The sequence below is a fragment of the Lacerta agilis genome, chromosome Z, assembly GCF_009819535.1.
Source record: "Lacerta agilis isolate rLacAgi1 chromosome Z, rLacAgi1.pri, whole genome shotgun sequence".
Classification (NCBI taxonomy): Eukaryota; Metazoa; Chordata; class Lepidosauria; order Squamata; family Lacertidae; genus Lacerta; species Lacerta agilis.
In genome coordinates this window covers 7,381,048-7,402,560 of record NC_046331.1, presented here as the reverse complement: position 1 = coordinate 7,402,560, position 21,513 = coordinate 7,381,048, and the positions used below count along the sequence as shown (strand labels likewise).

At 46.1% G+C, this 21,513-nt stretch overlaps 1 protein-coding gene across 1 annotated transcript in view; it reads left to right on the top strand.

Annotated features, from left to right (window-relative positions):
- NIBAN2 (niban apoptosis regulator 2) overlaps positions 1-21,513 on the top strand; it is a 94,807-nt gene that overhangs the window by 29,784 nt on the left and 43,510 nt on the right. The window contains exon 2 of the mRNA XM_033137502.1: positions 11,385-11,515. Coding sequence (XP_032993393.1) covers positions 11,385-11,515 — 131 coding nt within the window. The remainder of the gene's footprint in view (positions 1-11,384; positions 11,516-21,513) is intronic.

The window sequence follows — 21,513 nt, the reverse complement described above, 5'->3', positions numbered from 1 at the left end:
AATGAAAACTTGGCCAGTTTGCTTCCCACCCACCCCAGCTTCAAGTGCCCCTGTGGAATATTGTGTGTGTCTGTAACTAATCCGTAGTTGTCCATGGTGAGAGATTAAGCACATGGGTGATTCAGGCTTGGAGGTGTGAGCTTCTGCTGACATTTAAAAAGATGCAGAAGGAATGCTAAGGAGCAAAGGGTGACGTAACTAAGTGGGGAAGCATGTGCTTTGTGTATGAATCCCCAGTGTCTGCGGCTGACCAGGAGTTGATGGCTGCCACTTGCAAAGCTAAGTGGTAGGGTTTCAGCTCAGTGGAATAGCATCTCCCTTTGCATGCAAAAGGTCCCAGGTTCAAGATGCAGTGGTATACCCATGTTGAACTAGGCAAGAAACCTGCCTGAAACCTTGGAAGGCCACTACCAGTCAGTGTAGACCAGTGTTTCCCAAGCTTGGGTCTCCAGCTTTTTTTGGACTACAACTCCCATCATCCCTAGCTACCAGGACCAGTGGTCAGGGATGGTGGGAACTGTAGGCCAAAAGCAGCTGGAGACCCAGGTTTGGGAAACACTGGTGTAGACAATACTGAGCTAGATGGACCAATACTCTGACTCTGTATATAAGGCAGTTTCATGTGTTCCGAAGTGTATATGTATCCTTTGACATGGGGGAAGGGATGTTGCTCAACAGTGGTGGAGCATTTGCTCTGCATGCAGAAGATCCCAGGTTCAATTGCTGGCACCTGCAGGTAGGGCTGGGAGAGAGACCTGCCTGAAATCCTGGTGCTGAGCTAGCTGGACCAATGATTTGACTTGGTGCAGTAGGAAAAAGGAAATACCTTAAGGCAACATTTCTCAATTGTGGGTCTCTAGCTGTTGTTGGACTACAACTACCATCATCCCTGACCATTGGTTCTACCAGCTAGGGATGGTGGGAGTTGTAGTCCAGCAACAGATGTAGATCCAAATGCTGCCCTATGGACTAAGGAGGGAAGGGCCATGGCTCATCTGTTTTGCATGCAGAGGGTCCCAGGTTCAATCCCTGGCATCTGGAGGTAGAGCTGGAAAAAAATCCATACCCTAAACTCCGGAGAGCTATTGCCAGTCAGAGTCGACAGTACTGAGCTAGATGGGTCAGTGGGTCTGACTCTGTATAAAGCAGCTTCCTATCTGCCCAACTTCACATCCCCCGTGCTGATATCTGTCCACATGGGAGCAGGTAATTGCCTGAACTGCCTGTTATGAGAATCACCAGGTGTTTTTGCCTTTGGGCACTTCTCTCTACCCTTTACTAGGAAAGGAAGGAGAGGAGTTTCTGTGCCTTAAGGGAAAAGAAGAAGGAACTCTTCCTGTTTTGCCTGCAGGCCTTAATCTCTATATGTGGGTGATGATGGGCTGCCTTAGTATCGACAGCCCTGGTGTCAACTGGTAAGACCAGAGACACTTGCTCGTCAAATTCTCTTTCCTTCACCTGCCTGGCTTCTCCTTGGTAGGAACAGAGGAAGCTACCCTCTACTGAGTCAGACCATGTAGCTCAGTACAGTCTAAACTGACTGGCAGTGGTTCTCTGGAGCTTCAGGCAGGGGGACACTCCAAGCCTTTCCTAGAGATGCTAGGGATTGAACCTGAGACCTTCTGCATGCAAAGCAGGTGCCCTGCCACTGAATTATAAGCCTTATAAGAAGCTGCCTCAAATGCTTGATCCACCTTGCTCAGTATTGTCCACACTGGCTGGCAGATATCTTTTCCAGGTCTTTCCGGAGATGTTGAGGATCACACCTGGGACCTTCGGCGTGGAAAGCAGACCCTCCTTAGTCTCTGGGATATTTCACTCTCCACGCCCCGTACCCCCTGCACACACAATTTGTAGTACCCCTGCTATTCTGTCTGTTTCTCTTGCTAACAACCTGTGTAGGTTTTGGTTCCCCACCCAATGATATGGCCAAATGATTACCCCAAGCAGCCAAGCGCCGGTTGCCTGAAAGCCCAGTTGCCATTCAAGACACAGAAGAGGCAGTATCAAAATTGAACAAGCAGGAAACAGGGTAATTCCCCCCTCCCCTCCAGTGTGTTACAACTGGGTTGTAGGCCTTCAGTGATTGCAAAACCACCCATTTTTGCTTCTGTAGCAAATGACTGCAGCATGGCAGTCTGTTGTAATGCTGAACTCTTCTCCCATTTATTGAGCCTAAGTAATCTTGCTGTTCCTGTTGTCAGTGCTGTGTTGATGGCCTTTATTTAATAATAATAATAATAATAATAATAATAATAATAATAATAATAATAATAATAATATATATTATTATTATTATTATTATTATTATTATTATTATTATTATTATTATTATTAATACCCCGCCCATCTGGCTGGGGTTCCCCAGCCACTCTGGGTGGCTTCCAACAGAATGTTAAAATACAATAATCTATTAAACATTAAAAGCTTCCCTAAACAGGGCTGCTTTCAGATGTCTCCTAAAAGTCTGGTAGTGGGTAGAGCACCACAACCCCAGAGTCATCCGCGACTGGACCTAATTGTCAGGGGTCCCTTTACCTTTACCTTTAAGCACCTTCTTCAGTTTTACATTAGATACATCGAGGTCTCTTCAGACTGGGCTGTGTGTGTGTGTGTGTGTGTGTGCAGGAGCTTGTGCAACAGGGTGTGTTGTGTGTGTTCTATTCTGCAGCAAGTAATTGAGGAAATAATACTGCATTAGTGCTGGATTAATACTGGACCATCCACACATCATTCTGCTTTGTCAGATGTTGTGCTGCCTGGAGGAACACTCTTGTGCTGCAGTGCAGCAAAAGCAGAACAAACAACGACGCCTGTATCGTTCTTGATTTCAGGGTTTTGGCTACAGGACTTGCTGTGATGGAAAATGAAACCTCCCCCAAACCTTTCCAAGTGTAAACAGCATTGAAAGCAGGATCGTGTATAACTACCCCAATACCCTCATGAGCACAAATCGTCCTGAATACGCAATAAAAAGGATGCCTGGAGAGACCTGTTGGTTTTCTGCCAAGCGTCCATAGGAAGGAAACCTCCACTTTCAATCTGGGGTCAGCTGTAGTCTGAGGCTTCATCCACCGTTCATGCATCTAACTCTTTTAAGTCCCAAGGCCTCCCTGCTACTGGATCATCTGACTGTAGCCAGTTTTGCAGCTATTTAAAGAGCACGTTCATTTTCACATGATTTCTTGAAAGAGAGGGAAGGGGGAATAGGAGCTATTTTTTCTTTCCCTTTGTTGGCTGCAGTCCCTCTCCTCCGAACCTGCTTGTCTGGTTATTAGACTTGGCATCTCTCTCTCTCTCTCTCTCTCTCTCTGTGTGTGTGTGTGTGTGTGTGTTGAAAGTCTGGAGGCCCAAATGTGGAAAATCAGCCCAGGAGAGGTCGGGAGGGGGGGTTGTAATCATATCTTGTCTAAAGAAGAACCCAGGAACAGTGGCGGAACAAGCCAATCGGGTGCCTGGGGTGGCACGTGTGCCCTGTGCCCAGGGGTGGGGCCAGCTGCCCGTGGGGGCAAGGCCACCGGGCCAGGACGCTCTACAGGGCCTCTGAGGAGTCTGCCTCCCTCCTCCCACTCAGCCACCCTACAGCTGAGGGGGAGGCGGTGGGTGGACCATTTGGGGCAGCACGGAGCCTGTGGGTGCTGCCCGGCACTTTATCACCCCCTCAGGTGCACCCCCACTGCACCCCCCTGCATAGGCTACCAGGTGCATCCATCTAAGTACTGTGATGTGTATGCTAACAGGCAGAGACTCTGCAGGGTTTCAGACACTGGACATTTCTGGACCCCACCTAGAGATGCTGGGAATTGAACCTGGGACCTCCTTCATGGAAAGCAGACGCCCTGTTCCTAAGCTACGGCCCTTCCCCCACATCAGCCGAGTTACAGGATACTCAGTGCCCTTTGTACTAAGTAGTGGGGATGTTGCTTATCTTTTTTCCTTGGTACACACAAAAGTTTGGATATGCTAAAGCCTATATTTCAGTTGGTGACTGTGCGCATGTTGGAAACCCCCACCACCACCACCAAACCTCTAATTTTCTGCCACGAGAGAGAATGTGCAAATGGGACTGAACAGAATCTGAAAGAGCATATTGCAGTCTTGCAAATAAGTCCACACAAAATGTTCTAGCCCTGAGTTTTTATTGTACCTTTTGCCTTTCCTGACCTGAAAGGCGAGGGGAAGCTATTTGCAACACTTGCCTCCTCAACCTTCTGTGGAAAACTGTTGTGCTGGGCATGGAATACTCAGATGGCATTCCCCTTGGGAGAGGGTTGTGTGTCCGCATACAGTTGTTTTGTGCTGCTCTTTTGCATAACCGGCCCTGGAGGTGGATCAAGGCTTTCTTCTGGGCTTTTCAAATACTCTGCGTGGCTTGCAGTTTTGGGCTATGAATCACACACTGCTTTCAGTAGAAAACACAGCGTCCCCACCCCCCACTGCCGCCTCACCACCCTGTGAGGTCAATTGGGAAAGAAGCTCTGTGACTAAGCCAGCAAGACTGGGATTCCCACAAAGCAGAACTGAAGGTTGCCAGGCTTCCTTGTTTGAGATGACTTCATGTGGAGTCAGATCTTTTCCCTTGGCAGTTGTGATGACCCACCCACCATGGTACAGATCCACATCCCCTGCTGCCCATTCTCATCCTTCTCAAGGCAGCCCTTAGTTGAGCTTCTAGTTGCTGTTGTACTACATGAGAACAGCAGAGGAGCCTGGCTGCTGGATCAGGCCCAAGGTGTGCCTCGTCTAGCTTCCAGTTCTCACAGTGGCCAACCAGGTGCCTCTGGGAATCCCGAAAGCAGGACCTGAGCAAAACAGCGCATTCTCCCCACTCGTGATTCCCAGCAACTGGTACTGTCTCTGATCCTAGACTGATTGATTAATCAGTGGTAATAATAATCCTTTGATTTCTTAGTAGGTCACTACAAAAAAAAGTGATTTCCAAAGCACAAAGTGCCAAAAGGCATAGCATACAAATGGAAGGAATGCATTGCAATAAAACCATTCCAATGACCCATAAGGAAACCCGGCAAAAAAAAAAACAGCAGCAGAAAATTGGGTTGTATCTGGCTAATTTCTACTCAGATTAGACCATAGCTGTCAACTAATTCCCTTATTCCGAATAGGATTCCTCGCAAGAAAAGGGAAAAGTTGACAGCTATGGATTAGACCCATAGAAATTAATGGGCCTAAATTAGCCATGCTGATTTATTTTAGTGGATACAACCCATTTTATTACAATCTGTCAGATGCCTTGGAGAAGAGATTGATCTTTACTTGGTGCTGAATGGAGGCTGATGATGGCACCGTGTGGAACGTGGTGGCTTGTTTTTGTTTTGTTTTTTTAATTTACGTTCAATGAAAGCATTGAAAAACTTTTTGTTCATGCCAAAGAAGGTGGAAAAGCACAACTTTTCTCTCTTCCTGCCTTTGGATGATTCAGGATTTTCCTCTTTCTAGTTGTCCTGATACCTAAGAACATAAGTGCCCTGCTCAATCAGGCCACTGGCCCTCTATTTCAGTGTGTGTGTGTGTGTGTGTGTGTGTGTGCGCGCACACACACACACACACACACACAGAGCACTTTATTGCAGTCAATAGACCCAAAATGCACAGTGCAGCAATGGCATATATCAACAGTTATTGAGGTGTAAGAGCAGCCTTGCTAGTCAACAAAGGAGATTCAGTCCGTACCTACTCCAGTATTCCAGTACTGAATCCTGTTTTCACAGTGTCCAATCAGATGGTGCTGGAAGGCACTCTTGAGAGTCCCATGGACTGCAAGAAGATCAGACCTATCCATTCTGAAGGAAATCAGCCCTGAGTGCTCACTGGAAGGACAGATCCTGAAGCTGAGGCTCCAATTCTTTGGCCACCTTATGAGAAGAGAAGACTCCCTGGGAAAGACCCTGATGTTGGGGAAGATGGAGGGCACAAGGAGAAGGGGACGACAGAGGATGAGATGGTTGGACAGTGTTCTCGAAGCTACCAACATGAGTCTGACCAAACTGCGGGAGGCAGTGGAAGACAGGAGTGCCTGGTGTGCTCTGGTCCATGGGGTCACCAAGAGTCGGACACGACTAAACGACTAAACAACAACAACCACCAGATGCCTGTATGAAACCTGCAAGCGGGACCTGAGCACAACAGCCCTCTCCCCTTTCATGATTTGCAGCAACTAGCATTCAGAGGCACACAGCCTCCCAACAGCGGAGAGGAAACATAATAATCTTGGCTAGTAGCCATTTATTGTCTCTTTAAGACTTGTGTTTGCCTGTATACCTGTGCACCACAACAGTCTAAAACAGGGGTCAGCAAACTTTTTCAGCAGGGGGCTGGTCCACTGTCCCTCAGACCTTGTGCGGGCCAGACTATATTTTTTTTTTGGGGGGGGGGTGTGAACGAATTCCTATGCTCCACAAATAACCCAGAGATGCATTTTAAATAAAAGCACACATTCTGCTCATGTCAAAACACTGGGCAGCCCCACAAATAACCCAGAGATGCATTTTAAATAAATGGGCACATTCTACTCATGTAAAAACATGCTGATTCCCGGGCCGGATTTATAAGGCGATTGGGCCGGATTCAGCCCCCGGGCCTTAGTTTGCCTTCCCATGGTCTAAAACTCTTGAGCAGCTAATTTACTGCGCACACACCACCACTGGGGGGTGTTTTAAGAGAAAGCTTTATAAGGTAAGAGGAGCCGTGATGGGTCAGGCCAATGGCCCATCTAGTCCAGCACCCTGTTCTCATAGTGGCCACTCAGATGTGGGAAACCTGCAAGAAGGATCACTGCACAAGAGCTCTTTCTCCCCTCCTGTAGTTTGCAGCAACTGGCATCCAGAAGCATTGCCGCCTCCAGCTGGGGAGGCAGAAATCGTGCCCTCCCTAAAAGAGGGCACGTGTTGCGGTGAGACCTGGAGACTGACCTCCTGGTTGTGGGTGGGTCTATTGGATAGCCACAACACCCGATTGGTAAGGTCCCTTGTTGCTGGGTTTAATCTGGCCAATGGGGTGCAGTCTAAATGGATCGAGGGACCTATATATACCCATGCACGTGACCCAGAGCTTCCTCTTTTGGCTCGTGCATCGGAACACCCGCCCACCTCTCCCTACCTTTAGGGCATTTTGCGCTTGACCTTGCTATGCCGTCGTGTGTCGTCTGTCGTTGGGACAGGGGCACGGCAGAAATTTTCCCCACTTGGCTGATTGGCTGTTGCCGTTTGGGTTTTGCCTGCCGTGTAGCAAATCGTCACAACTTGTAAGGTTGCGGATAGGCTCTGGTTCAGGTGATAGGGATGGGAGAACGGTCTCGCCATCCCTATGTGAAGGGTATTCCGTTAAAGGAATCCAGGGACTCAGCTTGGTCTGGTCAACCCCCGAGAGAGGGTTGTGCCCGTGCCTGAGCCCAAGGGAGCATTTGGTGAGTGAACAGAGTCTATTCCCGGGCTTTTCACCTACCTCAGGTGTTCACCCTTGGCTGACCTATGATGGAGCTCTGGATCAGCGCTACCTGCAAGGGTGCAGGGAGCTAGTTGAACCAGAGCCTATGCAACCACTCACTTTTCTGTAATCAATAAAGTTGTGGCATAAATTCTGCCAAAAACCAAAACTAAAATTTGAGTCAAATGTGTGTTTATTTAGTGGTGAGGTCTCTGGGTCTGAACACGCAACATAGCCATCATGGCTTATAGCCATTGAGAGCCTTTATTTTCTGTGAATTTTTCCTGTTCTCCCTTAAAGCCATTAAAGTTGGCGGTTGTCACTGCCTCCTGCAAGGGCAAGTTCTGTATTTCAATTCAGCACTGAATTTAGTGCACCCAAACACACACACACACACACACAATTTTTCTTTTTCCATCTGTTTTTTATTGAAAGCAAAGAACCATTTCTGCATTTTCATCATGAAACTACTGTGGTTTTTCTATGAACAATAACCGCAGGCAGATGTAGAGGTCAAGTGTCAACGGACTTCCAGAATGGATTCCGTTCGACTTCCAAGGTACGACTGTAATTACAGGGGTCACAGGGCATGTGTTTCTGGTGTTGGCTTCCTGTTTTGCAGCCTGAAGCCCGAAGTGCTCTTGGGTACCCACAGATGCAGCAGTAAGGTTCCAGCTTTTGACCACAACATTTCTATAGAGTTTTTGGGCCCTGCTTTTTATGGAGTATTCACATACAAGGGTGTACAACATCACAAGCTAGTTATACCCATGTTTCCCAGTGCAATTTGCTTATCAGGATCTTTGTTGTGGTTAGAAAAACAATGGGGTAATAGCACTAGAAAGTCTGGAAGAGCAACCAAATGTGCAAATAAACAGCCTGTCTGGACTCTCCCCTTGTTCCTGATGGCAGCTCTGATTCATTTTTGTTAAAATTCTGCCATTTTTAGAATGGGAGAATGCTTTGTTTGTATTATAGTACCAAGAGCTGCCTCAGTAGTGGGAGATGAATGGGCGCGCGCACACTTAATTTGTGCTGCATGATTTGGGATTGGAGGAGAGGGTGGTAGAGCACCTGCTTTGCATGCAGAAGATTCCAGGTTCAATCCCCAATAGCATCTCCAGGTAGGGCTGGGAATCTCCTCTGCCTGAAACCAGTATAGACAGCACTGAGCTAGATGGACCAATAACGTGACCTGATATGTGCCTATGTTCCTATGTCTGCCTTGTAGAATGCATTCCCTGTTGGAATATTGCAACTCTCTTGCAGTAGCCACCTGCACTCCTGTACTTTGCAAAGCAAAGTGCACAAAATGTTTGCTGTATGAATCATGAAGGAGGAGGAGAGTATAAAATAATGTTTGGTTCCTTGATTTTGCAACCTGTAGCTCGCAGAGAGCCAGCATGAAATCTCCCTACCAGGCTCAAAAAACTGCTCTGTTTTGGGCTGGGCTGAGCTGGGCCCTTCCAGGATATGACTGCCTTCTTTCACAGATGCTATTTAAAAGTTACTTTTCCCTACTCTCTCCCCCCTCCTCTTACTCTCTGGAATGCCTTCCTTATCCTTGGGAATCATTGTAGCTCATGGGTGGAGCGTATGCTTTGCATGCAGAAGGTCCCATGTTCATGTCCTTGTTGAGCTGTGAGAGAACCCCTGTTTGAAAAGCTGGAAAGCTACTGCTGGCCAGTGTAGACAGCACAGAGCATAATGGACCAATGGTCTGAGTCCGTATGCGGCAGTGTCCTATTTCCATATTTCGACAAACCATTAATCTGTATTGGTAAAGGGCACTCCCTTTAGCATGAAAAGAGCTGTTTTTTTATCTACTTCCCAAAAGACCTAGCCTCCCACCCTCCCCAAGGGTGTATGTGTGTTTGTTCATTGCAGAATTAATCTGAGATGGCAGCTGTTCTCCAAGAGGCCCAGTCTGCTGGGATGTTCTGCGGCATGACACCCATCCACCTGTGCTGCTCCTGTTTCTGTGGAGCTTGCGTTGGACAACTTCCCAGCAGACTGTGTCCAAGACGCTGGTTGCCTGTTCTGTTCCTCTGCTTGTTGTCCCTGGTGAGGAATAGTTATTTCTCCTGAATCATTCTATATTTTGGGTTCAGGTTAGGTTAAAACCTGCAGTAATACTGAGCATTTGCAAGCATGCAGTTGGAGAACATGATCCAACCAAGCAGGATAGATTCTGACCCATCCCCCGGGGGAATTTTAGCTGGTGGGAAGGGCCTTCCACCTGTCATTCAATTCACAGTGACTTAAAGCAAATAATAATGATTATTTAGCTGCCCCTAAATATCAGAAGATGCTTTGTATTGCTGGTTTCAGTTCAACCCAGCAATGTAAAGGGATCCCCACCAGCTTCCTGTAAGCACCAAGCAGCTACCCCACCCCCCCTTTTTTAACCTGCCTCATATATGATGTCAGGTGTAGCGCAGGTGAGTGTTGTCCTGGCTTTCCTCTTTGGAACTTTACTTCTTGCCATGCCTGGAAGTTCTGAGAGATTTATTGGTAAGAGCCACTAAAGCATCCCATCCTGGGTCTGCAGGTTACGGGCAGGTGAAGTCCCAGCTGACTATGGTTAGGGTTACGCTCTTAGGTTCTTAACTTCCGGCCTTTGTCATTAGGTGTTTTTAATTTTTATGGAGGAGGTCCAATAACACTAAAAGGAGGAGTTTAAAAAAGTGTTGTTGTTTTTTAAAATACATAAATACTTTTGATGCCCTGCCCCAAAGTCACAAGGTGTTCAGGTCTCCTTCAACTACTCTCTGCATGATCCGTAGGGAAAGTTGGCCAACACAGGGCTGGACATCTTTTCACCATGACGTAAGAACTTGGTTTACTGAGGCGTAAGGCAGTCTCTTGTTTTGACTCATCTCATAGGGAAGTTGTGTGTGTGTGTGTGTGTGTGTTCTAAAAAGAAAGCCCTGTTGTCTCTTACTGCTCCTAATTGGCTATTGGTATTAGAAGTTCCCTGGTGGAGAGAATCAAAGAGTTGGAAGGTACTGTCTAGTCTATCTCCCTGCTCTGTGCAGGATCCAACTACAGCTGGGGTGAGGAATCCTTTTCAGCTCAAGGGCCACATTGCTTTCTGGGAAATCTTTCGGTGGTCACATGCTAGCAGTGGCTAAGGCCAGAAGCAAAAGTGTGTGGAGCAACTAATGTAAATAAATTCCTTTCTGCAGCAGGCTAGTTTCTACACACACACACACACACAGAGAGAGAGAGAGATGTCCCTCTCTGTTCTCCATCCAGATAAGCAAGAGGCATTGTCTGGGTTCAACATTCCAGCCAGGCAAAAAATACTCTGGGTGTAAAGCAGAGCTAATGAGGGGATGTCCTAGGGAGAGGAGGGATGGCCTGGAGAGAATCCAGAAGGTCAAAGAGAAAGGCTTGGAGATTCTCCCAGGGGCAGATCTACTATGAAACTAATGAAGCTTAAGCTTCAGGGCCCCTAATCCTGGAGAGGCCCCAGAACCACACTGCTTAAACGGTTTGGGTCTAGTAGACCAAATTTGAGTTGCATGACTCAAATTGTTTGATTTTTTTTTTTTGAGGTATATATTTCAACAATCCCAAAGTTTGAGAGTCGGAGGCACAGACGTTGAACACAAGATAACGGTGGTGGTTACCCAAACCTTGTTGCTGGTTGCAAAGGGCCCCCCATAACGGTTCAAGTTTCAGAACCCCCCCAAATGTAGGTCTTTTTGCCTTCTGGATGTATCTGGATTCTAATTTCCTTCCTTGTCCATTGCCTATGCTTGTTGGGACTGATGGGAGTTGTAGCAACATCCTCAGGACACTATGTGGGCTACATAGTCAATGCTTCTATTTGTCCCACTCCCTTCCAAGAACCAGATCATCTCCCCACAACCCGCAAAAGGGTCGATCTTTTGTATTTCTGCTATTATATCTGTATGTGTTTCTTTAACTTCCAGAAAAGACTGGCAAAGTCCTGGCTGAGTTTTGCCAGTTCTATGAGGAACAGTATGGTGTCTCCCTCTTCAACAGTGTCCGGTATGAAATTGAAGGCGTTGGCGGACCCCAGGCTCAGCTACTGCGCCGCAAGGTAAGTGGACTGAAATATCTGAGGGCAGGGATTGACCACCAACAATGTTGGTGCTCAAAAAGACAGTAGTTTTATAAGTTGGGTGCCTGTAGATGCATCTGTGTTTTGGCCATCAACGTTGAAGTCCTTATGATAATGGACAACTTGAACCAAACCAGCAGTGAGGCAGCTACTTGAAAAGCAAATATCATGTTACCGGTATGTTTTTGTGCTTTTATACTGTAAACCACTCATAATCCTCGGATGAAGGGGGCATAGAAATTTAATAAATAAAATAAAATAAGCGTGCTGCATTGATGAAAGCAGAGTGAGAATAATAGCTCTGTTCTATTCTGTGCTTGTCAGGTGGCATCTGGAATACTGTTATTTAGTTCTGGATGCTGCATTTTAAGGAGGTCACCAGAGTAGGGTGAGCAGAATGTTGAGGAGCCTGAGAAACCAAGTGCTGCAAGGAAAGCTTTATTTTGAATTATGGTGCTGGAGGAGACTCTTGAGAGTCCCATGGACTGCAAAAAGATCAAACTTATCCATCCTTAAAGAAATCAGCCCTGAGTGCTCACTGGAAGGACAGATCTTGAAGTTGAGGCTCCAGTACTTTGGCCACTTCATGAGAAGAGAAGACTCCCTAGAAAATACCCTGATGTTGGGAAAGATGGAGGGCACAAGGAGAAGGGGACAACAGAGGACGAGATGGTTGGACAGTGTTCTCGAAGCGACTAGCATGAGTTTGGCCAAACTGCGGGAGGCAGTGAAAGATAGGCGTGCCTGGCGTGCTCTGGTCCATGGGGTCACGAAGAGTCGGACACGACTGAATGACTGAACAACAACAACAACAACAACAACAACAGAGAAGGTCAGATTAAGCGGAGACATGAGAGCTGTTTCCAAATATCTGAAGAGCAGAAGATGGAGCAAGACTTCTGTTCCGCTGCCCCAGCAGACAAGACTTTAATTAAAGGGGGGCAGCTGCAGAGAAGCAGTCCTTGGCCATACATTAGCTGTAATGTCCCAACTTTGGAAATGGAAGCTTCTTGAAACAAACTGTAAACTACAGCAGAGATGGCGAAACTGAGGCTCTTCAGTTGCTGATAGGCTGCAGCTTCCTTCAGCCTCAGCCAGCAAGGATGATTGGAGTTCCCCATCTCTAGCCTTGGGTTAGCAATCAATCAATCAATCAATCAATCAATCAATCAATCAATGCTGTCTCTTCCTGTCTACCATCCTCAATGAGATATGGAGGCCCATAGATTGAGCAGTCCCTTTGTATTTGTAATTGCTAGGAGGATTTGGACAAAGAATGGGTGACCCATGGCCCTTCATAAGTTTTTTGACCCATAACTCCCATCAGTCCCAGCCAGGCAGCTTGATCAACAGTGGGGGATGATGGGAAAAGTAGTCCAGCAACATTTGGAGGGCCACATGTTCCCCATCCTTACTTTAGGCAGACTGCCAGCTCTTGGCTTCAGCCTCCTGGCTGCAATATGATGGTACTAATGCTGGCCTACCTTATAGGGCAGTTGTAAAGTCTTTTGAGCATTCAGAATCCCACAGAACCGCTCATTACTGTTTATTAATATGTATGTGTTGGTTGTGAACCAGCAGTTGTGGGTGTGTTGGTTGTGAACCAGTGCCATTTTGACTCTTTGATTCAGATGTGTTGGGTGTTCCTTCCCAGTGTGGTATTCTGGTTAGAGAGCTGGACTTGAAGAGTGCCAGGTTCAAGTCCCTATTCGGCTATAAAATTCACTAGGTGGCCAAGGGCTGCTCTCTTTTTATCAGTCTATTTTACCTCACAGAGTGGAGCTGGTTGTTCTCAAGGGGTAAATTCAAATTCAGAAAATTTATTACGGTCAACGACCAGCACACACATATTAAAACATAGAATCGATCAGATATACAATTTAAAATATGTTCTGAAAATGTAATCTGACAAGATTAATCATCATTAATTCATTATGTAAAAAAATAATTGGGCAATAATTACACTACATCAGAAAAATGAACTACAACAAATAATAAATCGGTTTCTTTTCTAACTCTGCCTTGAAATAGTTTGGGTGCCACTAATTTGGGCAGACTGAATCTTAATGGCGTTAGCACATAATTTTTCCACCTTGGTTGTCACATAAGAATAAAAAAAAAAAAAGAATTAGAGTCTGAGAGAAGCCATTATATATAGAAATATTCAGATCGTCCTGGGAAATCGACCAGTATCATATGAATAAGATCGTTTCGTATGTCATAGCTGTCAACCTTTCCCTTTTTTGCGGGAAATTCCCTTACTATAGCATTGGGAAACAGCAGGGAGGGTTGACAGCTATGTTCGAACGTCCTCATAGAAACAGCATCCGCAAGAGCACGTGTTCAATGGTCTCTGCTTCTCTGGATTTACACGGGCATAGTCTGTCACCCAATGGGACCCGTCTAAACTTAAGGGGTAAACTTTGCACATTTGACAAAAGAGCATAACAGGATCCCTGCTGGGTGAGGCCAGTAGCTCAATCTACACCAGCACCCTGTTCCTACAGTGGCCAACCAGGTGCCTCTGGAAAGCCCACAAGCAGGGGATGAATGCAATACAGTGGTACCTCGCCAGACGAATTCGTCTTGCGAAAAACAGGCATAGACGAATTCGTCTCGCGAGTCAACTAAAAACTCGCAAAACCCTTTCGTTTTGCGAGTTTTTCGTTGTGCGAGGCATTCGTCTTGTGGGGTACCACTGTAGCCACTCTTCCCATTTGCGATTCCCAGCACCAGTGTTGAGAGGCAGATGGCCTCTGACAGTGGAGGGGAGAACATAGCCATTGTGGCTAGTACTGTAGTCACTGATGGCCTCTGTGAATTTGTCTAATACTCGTTTCAAACCTGCAGGCTTCCCTTTGGGTCATGTAGTTGGCCATTATGACATCGGGATGCTGGACTAGATGGGCCTTTGCCCTGATCCAGCACAAGTACGGTAATATCTGTGCCTAGCTTAGGGGAAGTAGCGATGATGGCCTAGGAGACTGCAGGTGCTGCCATTGCTTTGCTGTGATGTTTATAGGTGTTGGCAGGAATTTTTAACTGGGTGGGGCACAAAATAAAGTACTGAAAACACACACACACGAGGAGAGAGAGAGAGAGAGGGAGGGAGAGAGGGAAAAGTAGTGCCTGTACATTTTGTCACATATTTCAGGTTCTTTTTAAAAAAATGATATCTGGAAATCAGGGGGTTATGGATCGTTCACGGTGGGAAAGCTGCCTCCCTTTACCCTCATTCAGTGAATGCCCATGATGCAGTGCAGGTGTGTGTACATATGGAAAACCACACGCACAAAAGCACTCCTTTAAAGCCAAGACAGAAACAGCACAAATGGGGCTGAATGGAATATGAAGTAGCTTATAGCCCACAATTTTATGTTACTTTTCGCTTGTGTCAGTTCTCCACGTGCAGACACTTTTGGCGACAGCTAGAAATTTCTCTTCCCGTCCCCCTGCTCCCCACAATTATCTGCTTCTTGGACTTGTTGATGTTAATACAACCGGCTTTTGATGTCTGCCCCCCCTCTCTTTCCCAACCCCCTTCCTGGCAGGCAGCCAAAGTGGTTAATGAGCCATTGTATGCTGAAGTGTCCTCAGTTTAATTTTACAGGAGACCTCTGCAAATAGCACTCAGGAGAGGAAGAGGGGGTGTGTGTGTGTGGAAAAACAGAACAAACCTGAGCCTTGGAGCACTTTGTGAGAATCAAGGGGAGATGCTGGTGATAGACAGACAAGCCTCTGGGAGCGTTACGTTGGAAGGGAGGGGAGATGTGGATGGCGTTACCTGACGTGACTTCTGTTAGCCTCCTGGGAAATACGTGTAGATCAGGCTTTCCCAACCTCGGCCCTCCAGATGTTTTTGGCCTGCAACTCCCATGATCCCTAGCCAGCAGGACCAGTGGTCAGGGATGATGGGAATTGTAGTCTCAATACATCTGGAGAGCAGAGGTTGAGGAAGCCTGGTGTAGATGCAGGGTTTTGTTTTGTTTTGTTGCTGGTGAAAAGGGCTCGTTCTGGGCACTGGTGTGCAGCTCAGTTGTTAAGGCATCTGCTTTGCATGCAGAGGGTCTCCAGTTTCAGTTTCCAGCACTTCCTGATAGGGCTAGAAGAGACACCAAAGTGTAGGGACTGCTGAGTTAGATGGGCATTTGATATGGCCCTGCATAAGGCAGATTTCTATGTTCCTATATTGTCCCTTCTCCCAATGCTCTACAGTAAAAAGGTAAAGGCACCCCTGACCATTAGGTCCAGTTGCGAATGACTCTGGGGTTGCTGCGCTCATCTGGCTTTACTGGCCAAGGGAGCCGGCGTACAGCTTCCGGATCATGTGGCAAGCATGACTAAGCCGATTCTGGCAAACCAGAACAGCGCACGGAAACGCCATTTACCTTCCCGCCGGAGCGGTACCTATTTATCTACTTGCAGGGAAACTGTTTAAGGTGAGGAGGAACCAAAAGTTGCTGATCTTTCAGCTGAGCTGATGGGGGGTGACCCTGCTTCCCTTCTCTCCCTCTGCTGCAGCCTGATGGAATGGCTGCTTTCTGGTGACAGATGAGGAGGAGGAGGAGGAGGAGGAGGAGGAGGAGGAGCCTTATAGAGCAAGCCAGGTCATTCGGGTTTCCTTTGGTTTGCACTGGATCCCAGTTCACTCCAGTACAATTACCTTAAGCCATGAACAATTTGGGACTGGGATACTTTGAATGACTGCCTCCTTCAGTATGAACCTGCCTGGTAGCTGTATATATTCTCAGAAGTGCTGTTCCACATCCTAACACCTGGAGAGTTACCTTTGTTTGGGACATGGGGCAGAGCCTTCTATGTTGTGGCACTCCATTCGTGGAAGCCCGCTCCCAGAGGAGATTCAACTGGCCCCATGCTCAGTGTGTATGTGTGTATATGTTTTAGGCAGGGCAGTTAAATACCTTTTTATTCCAACCAGTTGTGGATGGTTGTGGCTTTTTCTTTTTTTTCTTGGCTTGGTTTAATTACTTTCTGGTTTTATGGTTCACGTCTTTAATTTTCATTTTGAATGTTGAGAATTGCCTTGGGGGGTGCCTTTTGAGGCTTGACTGGTGGCCTGTAAAAGACTTTTGTAAAGAAAGAATGATGCGTACACCCATCTAATTGTTCCTTACAACAATAGTTAACTCAATTACTATGCAGCACTGACAAGCTGGCTGGGGATAGTAACCTGACTCAAATATCATAGGGAGATGTACTTTATACTGAGTCAGGCCATTGCTCTGTCTAGCTCAATAATGCAGAGGCGTAGGAAGGTCAGGTGGTACCCGGTGTGGAAAATTTCTTGTCAACCCCCCCCCCATTGATTCTGCCCCCTGCAAAAATGGTTTTACGTTATTTCTTATTTTTTTTACAAAGGAATAATAACAAGTAATAATGATAAAAAAAAACTTTTATTTATATCCCGCCCTCCCCGGCCGAAGTCAGGCTCAGGGTGGCTAACATCAGATACATAACATTGGTATAAAATCAAACAATAATTAAATTACCCCCTAAAAACACCTCAAAATCAAATTAAAGTCTAATTAGATGGCTTTCCACAGGGTTAGGATTGGGAACAGTAAGTGCTCCACTGAACTGAAATTTCAGCCTTCACGACATAGGAAAACAGCCAAGTAAACAGCTATTTTGGTGGAGGAGGGTCAAGATATTAACCGATATGCATGAAATTTCATATATAGCTATATAATCCCTAGTATAGTAAGATAAGACCTTTGGAGCAGGCATTTTTTAAAAAAGTTTTTTTATGAACCGCCCTAGTAGGGCAGTAATTGTTCCTTGATAATTTGTCACCCCCTCCATTATGGAACCTGGAGCGGACCGCCCCCTACACCCCCCCTTGCTACGCCCCTGAATAATGACCACACTGATTGGCAGCAGCTCTCCAGGCTTTAGGACAGTACCTCTTTCAGACTTACCTGGCAGTGCTAGGTATTGAAGCTGGGACCTTCTACATGCAAAGTAGCACGGGGGTCTGTAGGGTGCTGCAAGGGGTGGTAGAAATCAGTATCTATGAAATTTTGGCGACTGCCCTAAAAAAAGCTTAGGTCTGCCCCAGGCGCCGTTGGAGGTTGATACGCCACTGGGTATGAGTACACCAGATACAATATACCATATAATTTTGGACTGCCTTCTCTTCGATATTCTTCGGAGAAACCTACTTGTGTCTCCCTTGAAGTTTAAGAATCTGTAATCCAGTATCTGTTGAGGGATGATATACCCGAAACTACTGAGATTGTTTCAGGATATTTAGCCAAGATTTTTAAATCAAATTTAAATCATAAAACTTAATGGTGGCTACTGAGTCTTCTATATGTTTTATGTGTTTAATATGACTGGATTACCAGTGCTTTATGGATGGATGGGTTCCCCCCCCCGTCTCTTTTATGATTCTGTTGTCTAAATTGTGCCAATAAAGGCTAAACGAATGAATGAAAAGGTGCTCTACCATTCAGCTACCACCCTAAAAGCTTCAATCAAATCCCAAACATCATGGACAAGTGACTTGCAAGGCAAACTTTTTTTTAAAATTGTTTTTACTAAAGATTTTATTGGGTTACAAAAAGTACATGCATTGCCTCTATTTTCAGGTTGTAGAGTCTTTTCTACAGATCAGTTTCATTCCATGTGAGATGTTAATTTTGCATACAGTTTAAGGTTGGGGGAGAAAAGGGGGGAGGGGTGGTGCTAAACATATGTTCTTTTACTTAGTGTATTCTTTTACTTACTGATGTTTTGTGTCAATATCAGTTGGGTAGGTTCTCTTTCTTTTCATTTACTAGTTTTCATTGGAATTGAGAGAGGTTTGTGGGGCATGGCATGGTTGGTTGCCTTTAGTTGACTGCAGTGAGATTTGTTTGGGGGGGGGGGGTTGCCATATTGATTTGTATGTTGTTGGTGTGTTCTTGTTCTCTTGTTGGGCTGTGTGTGTAATAAAGGGGAGCCACACCAGGGGTAAGTTGTCCTCTTTTATTTGTCCCCATGTCAGTTTTAGTCTGTTGGTTAGCTTTTCTAGTAAGGCTTTCCCCCATACAATTTGGTACCAGTGGTCCATGTTCACTTCTCACAGGTATCTTCAGTGTCTAGCTATGATGCTTCTGGCTGCTGAGAGTAGGTGGGTTATAATCTCTTTATAGCATGAGTGAGCGTTATTGTCTTGGAAAATATTCAATAAGGCCAGTGATGGGGTAGCTTCTAATACCTGTTTAGTTATTTTGCATATTTCTTGTAGGACTGCTGTCCAAAGGGGTTGAATTTTGGGACTGATAATGGATGAATCCAAGGGCTATCTTGGACAAACTGGAGACCACCACCAAAGTCTAGAGCAAATAGCAGCCAGTAGGCTTGGTCTTTATTAGAAGCAAAGACTGTCGCGACAGGGCTCCCACTCCTCACAACGAAGGGAAAATGGAAGCCCCGAGAAAGAAGTGTCCCCAACTTTTATTACCTCCCCCTTGCACCAAGATACACCCCCAACATTACATCAGAATATTTACAAGACGGGAGGGGCTAGGAGCAGAAACCTGAGCAGTTTCACACCTGAGCTGCTCCTTGCCATACCCCTCCCGGATGAGCTGTCCAAGGAAACAGAAGGTGGCATTGCCCCAGGAAAGGGTAGAGCATGGTCCTATTGAGTGGAATCCACTCCTGAGCGGTGGTCTTTTGTTAACCAGATCTTTTCCGTCTGGCGAGGCTGAGGCGGGAAAATCGGGTTTCCTGTGCCCGCTGTGTACGTGCAGCCGCGCCTCGGAGATCATGGAGGATGAAGTCCCAGGTCAGCCCCTGTCACTAGGCTTCAGCAGGGCATCGTTTTCCAAGTGAAAAAGTCAAGAATAGCGCGCGGCTCCGGTTGGGGTGCGGGAAGAGCGTCCCGCACCCTGGGCTCCCCGGCTGCGCCCGCGGAGGCTCCGAACCCTTCCCCTGCCCCCCTGTAAAGGGGGAGTGGGGGTGAAGGGACAACGGAGCCGGGCTTACGGGGATATGCCCCAACCGGGATGCAAATGCGGCGGCAAAGCCCGCGGTGAGCGTCTAAGTTCTACCTGTGAAGAATGGAGCTAAAGGAACCCGGTGGTCGTGAGTAAATAATCTTGGCAGAAATCGTGTTTTTGGAACGATCCGGGGGGAAGGAGAAAGGCAGCCTGCCTCCCTCCCTTCGAGCCTAAGAATTTAACCAATTTGAGGGATTGCTGCCACAGAACTGGTTATAAAGTATCTAAAAACGACACATGAGACTGGCAAACTTTTTTCTTGGGAAGCTAACTAGCGGAAAATATCTCTATTTAAAGTTGCGGTGTTTGCGCTCCAGCTTAGGAAAATGGCGACGAACAAAGAGACAGGGGAAGAAATATGATACCCACTTCCTCCTCCTCTGCCAGTATGCTGGGTTTCGTCCTTGAACTGGTATTGAACTCTGGACTAACAGATGAACAAAGGCTCACTGCCTTGAAGGTGGAACTACTTTACAGAAAAGTTAAAGTCTTGTGTGGGGGTCTGAAATGGAACCAACTGCCCACAGAGGAGGCTAACAAAACTTTTGACACTTTGGAAGAAAATCTTGTCAAAGAGCTGAGAGGATGGATGGAAAGATGGGAAGAAATGAATGAGCTACTTCGGAGAAGAAATTCGCTTGTTGGGGGTGGCAGCCCCAAGGCGATGTCAAGATTTGCTATATCCAGTCCCCGAGGTGTGAGCTCGGGGGCCAGGGACAGAGAATTAAGGTATATACAAGAAGAAAAGGAATGCTACAAAGAACCGGAGAAGCTGAGAGAGGGAGAGTTGGATACCTCGGAGCTCGTGGCAAGGAGAGCTTTGGACTGTGCCTGGATCTGTGGACGTTGGGAGAGGGAAGTTGCATGGAAGTTCAGTGCTGATGCCATCAGGAGAAGAAGAATGGACAGAGGGGGTGTGGGGTGAAGTATTAAGTAAAATCTAAAGCAATCTGTTATGGTATTTTGAAATCGGAGGGTGAACACTGTCAACAATAGTTTGTTTTATTATTTGTTTGAACATGAAAAGAGATATTTCAAGTTTCTATGTTATTAGCAGCAGTTCAAAGGATAGAAGAGATAGATTTGCTGAGGACGATTTGTGAGGATTTATGAGGATGTAGTATAAATAAAGTCAATTTAAGTGGTTTAAGTTTATAGATTAAGACGATTAAGATTAAGATGAAGATTAAGATGAATGTTTTATTTTATATATATAATTAAGTTTAATTTTTTAAATGAAGAGGTTAAAAAGTAGATTATGGATATAAACTCGAAGGTGAAAAGGCAGGGGAAGTCAACTGTCAAGATTGGAAAAAGAAATTTTTTTTTGAGATGTCTAATTAAGAAGAAAAATCATGGCAATTTTTGTATTAGATGTGTAATTGTATTTGTTTTGTATGTGTATAAATGTAGGTGTGGTTAAGGTTGTATGTTGTTATAAGTAAAAATGTCAATAAATTCTTATAAAAAAAAAAAAGAAAAAGTCAAGAATAAACGAACAGAAACAAAACGGAAACATTGCATCTCAAAGTTGCAACATTTTGATTGGATCAGTCACGGTCAATTGACTGCGGAAACATTCTATTGACACCTAGTTAGCCTGTCAAGATAAGCCTGCGGTGCCAGCGAGCTGGCCACCAGGGGCGCTGTTCCGGAACGTCATTCATTTTTTTATGAATGAACGAAGTCCGTAAGGGGAAGGAAACCGGGGTTTTCGAGCCTATTCTCCCCTTATCTACGGGGAAGGCCACGTGCAAAAGAGTGGTACAGCATGTATGGGGTTTTTTATGGTGCTTGTGCAACTTGTGACGGGTAATTTTGTAACAGGACAATCCCACCACATGTGGAGGTATGTGCCTGCAGAGCAAAGCAGGCTTTACATGTGAAAACACATTTTAAGTTCTCGTGCAGGGACAGCAGTTCTTCTCCCCACCTCCCTCCCTTTCCTTTGTTTGTATCTGACAGAGT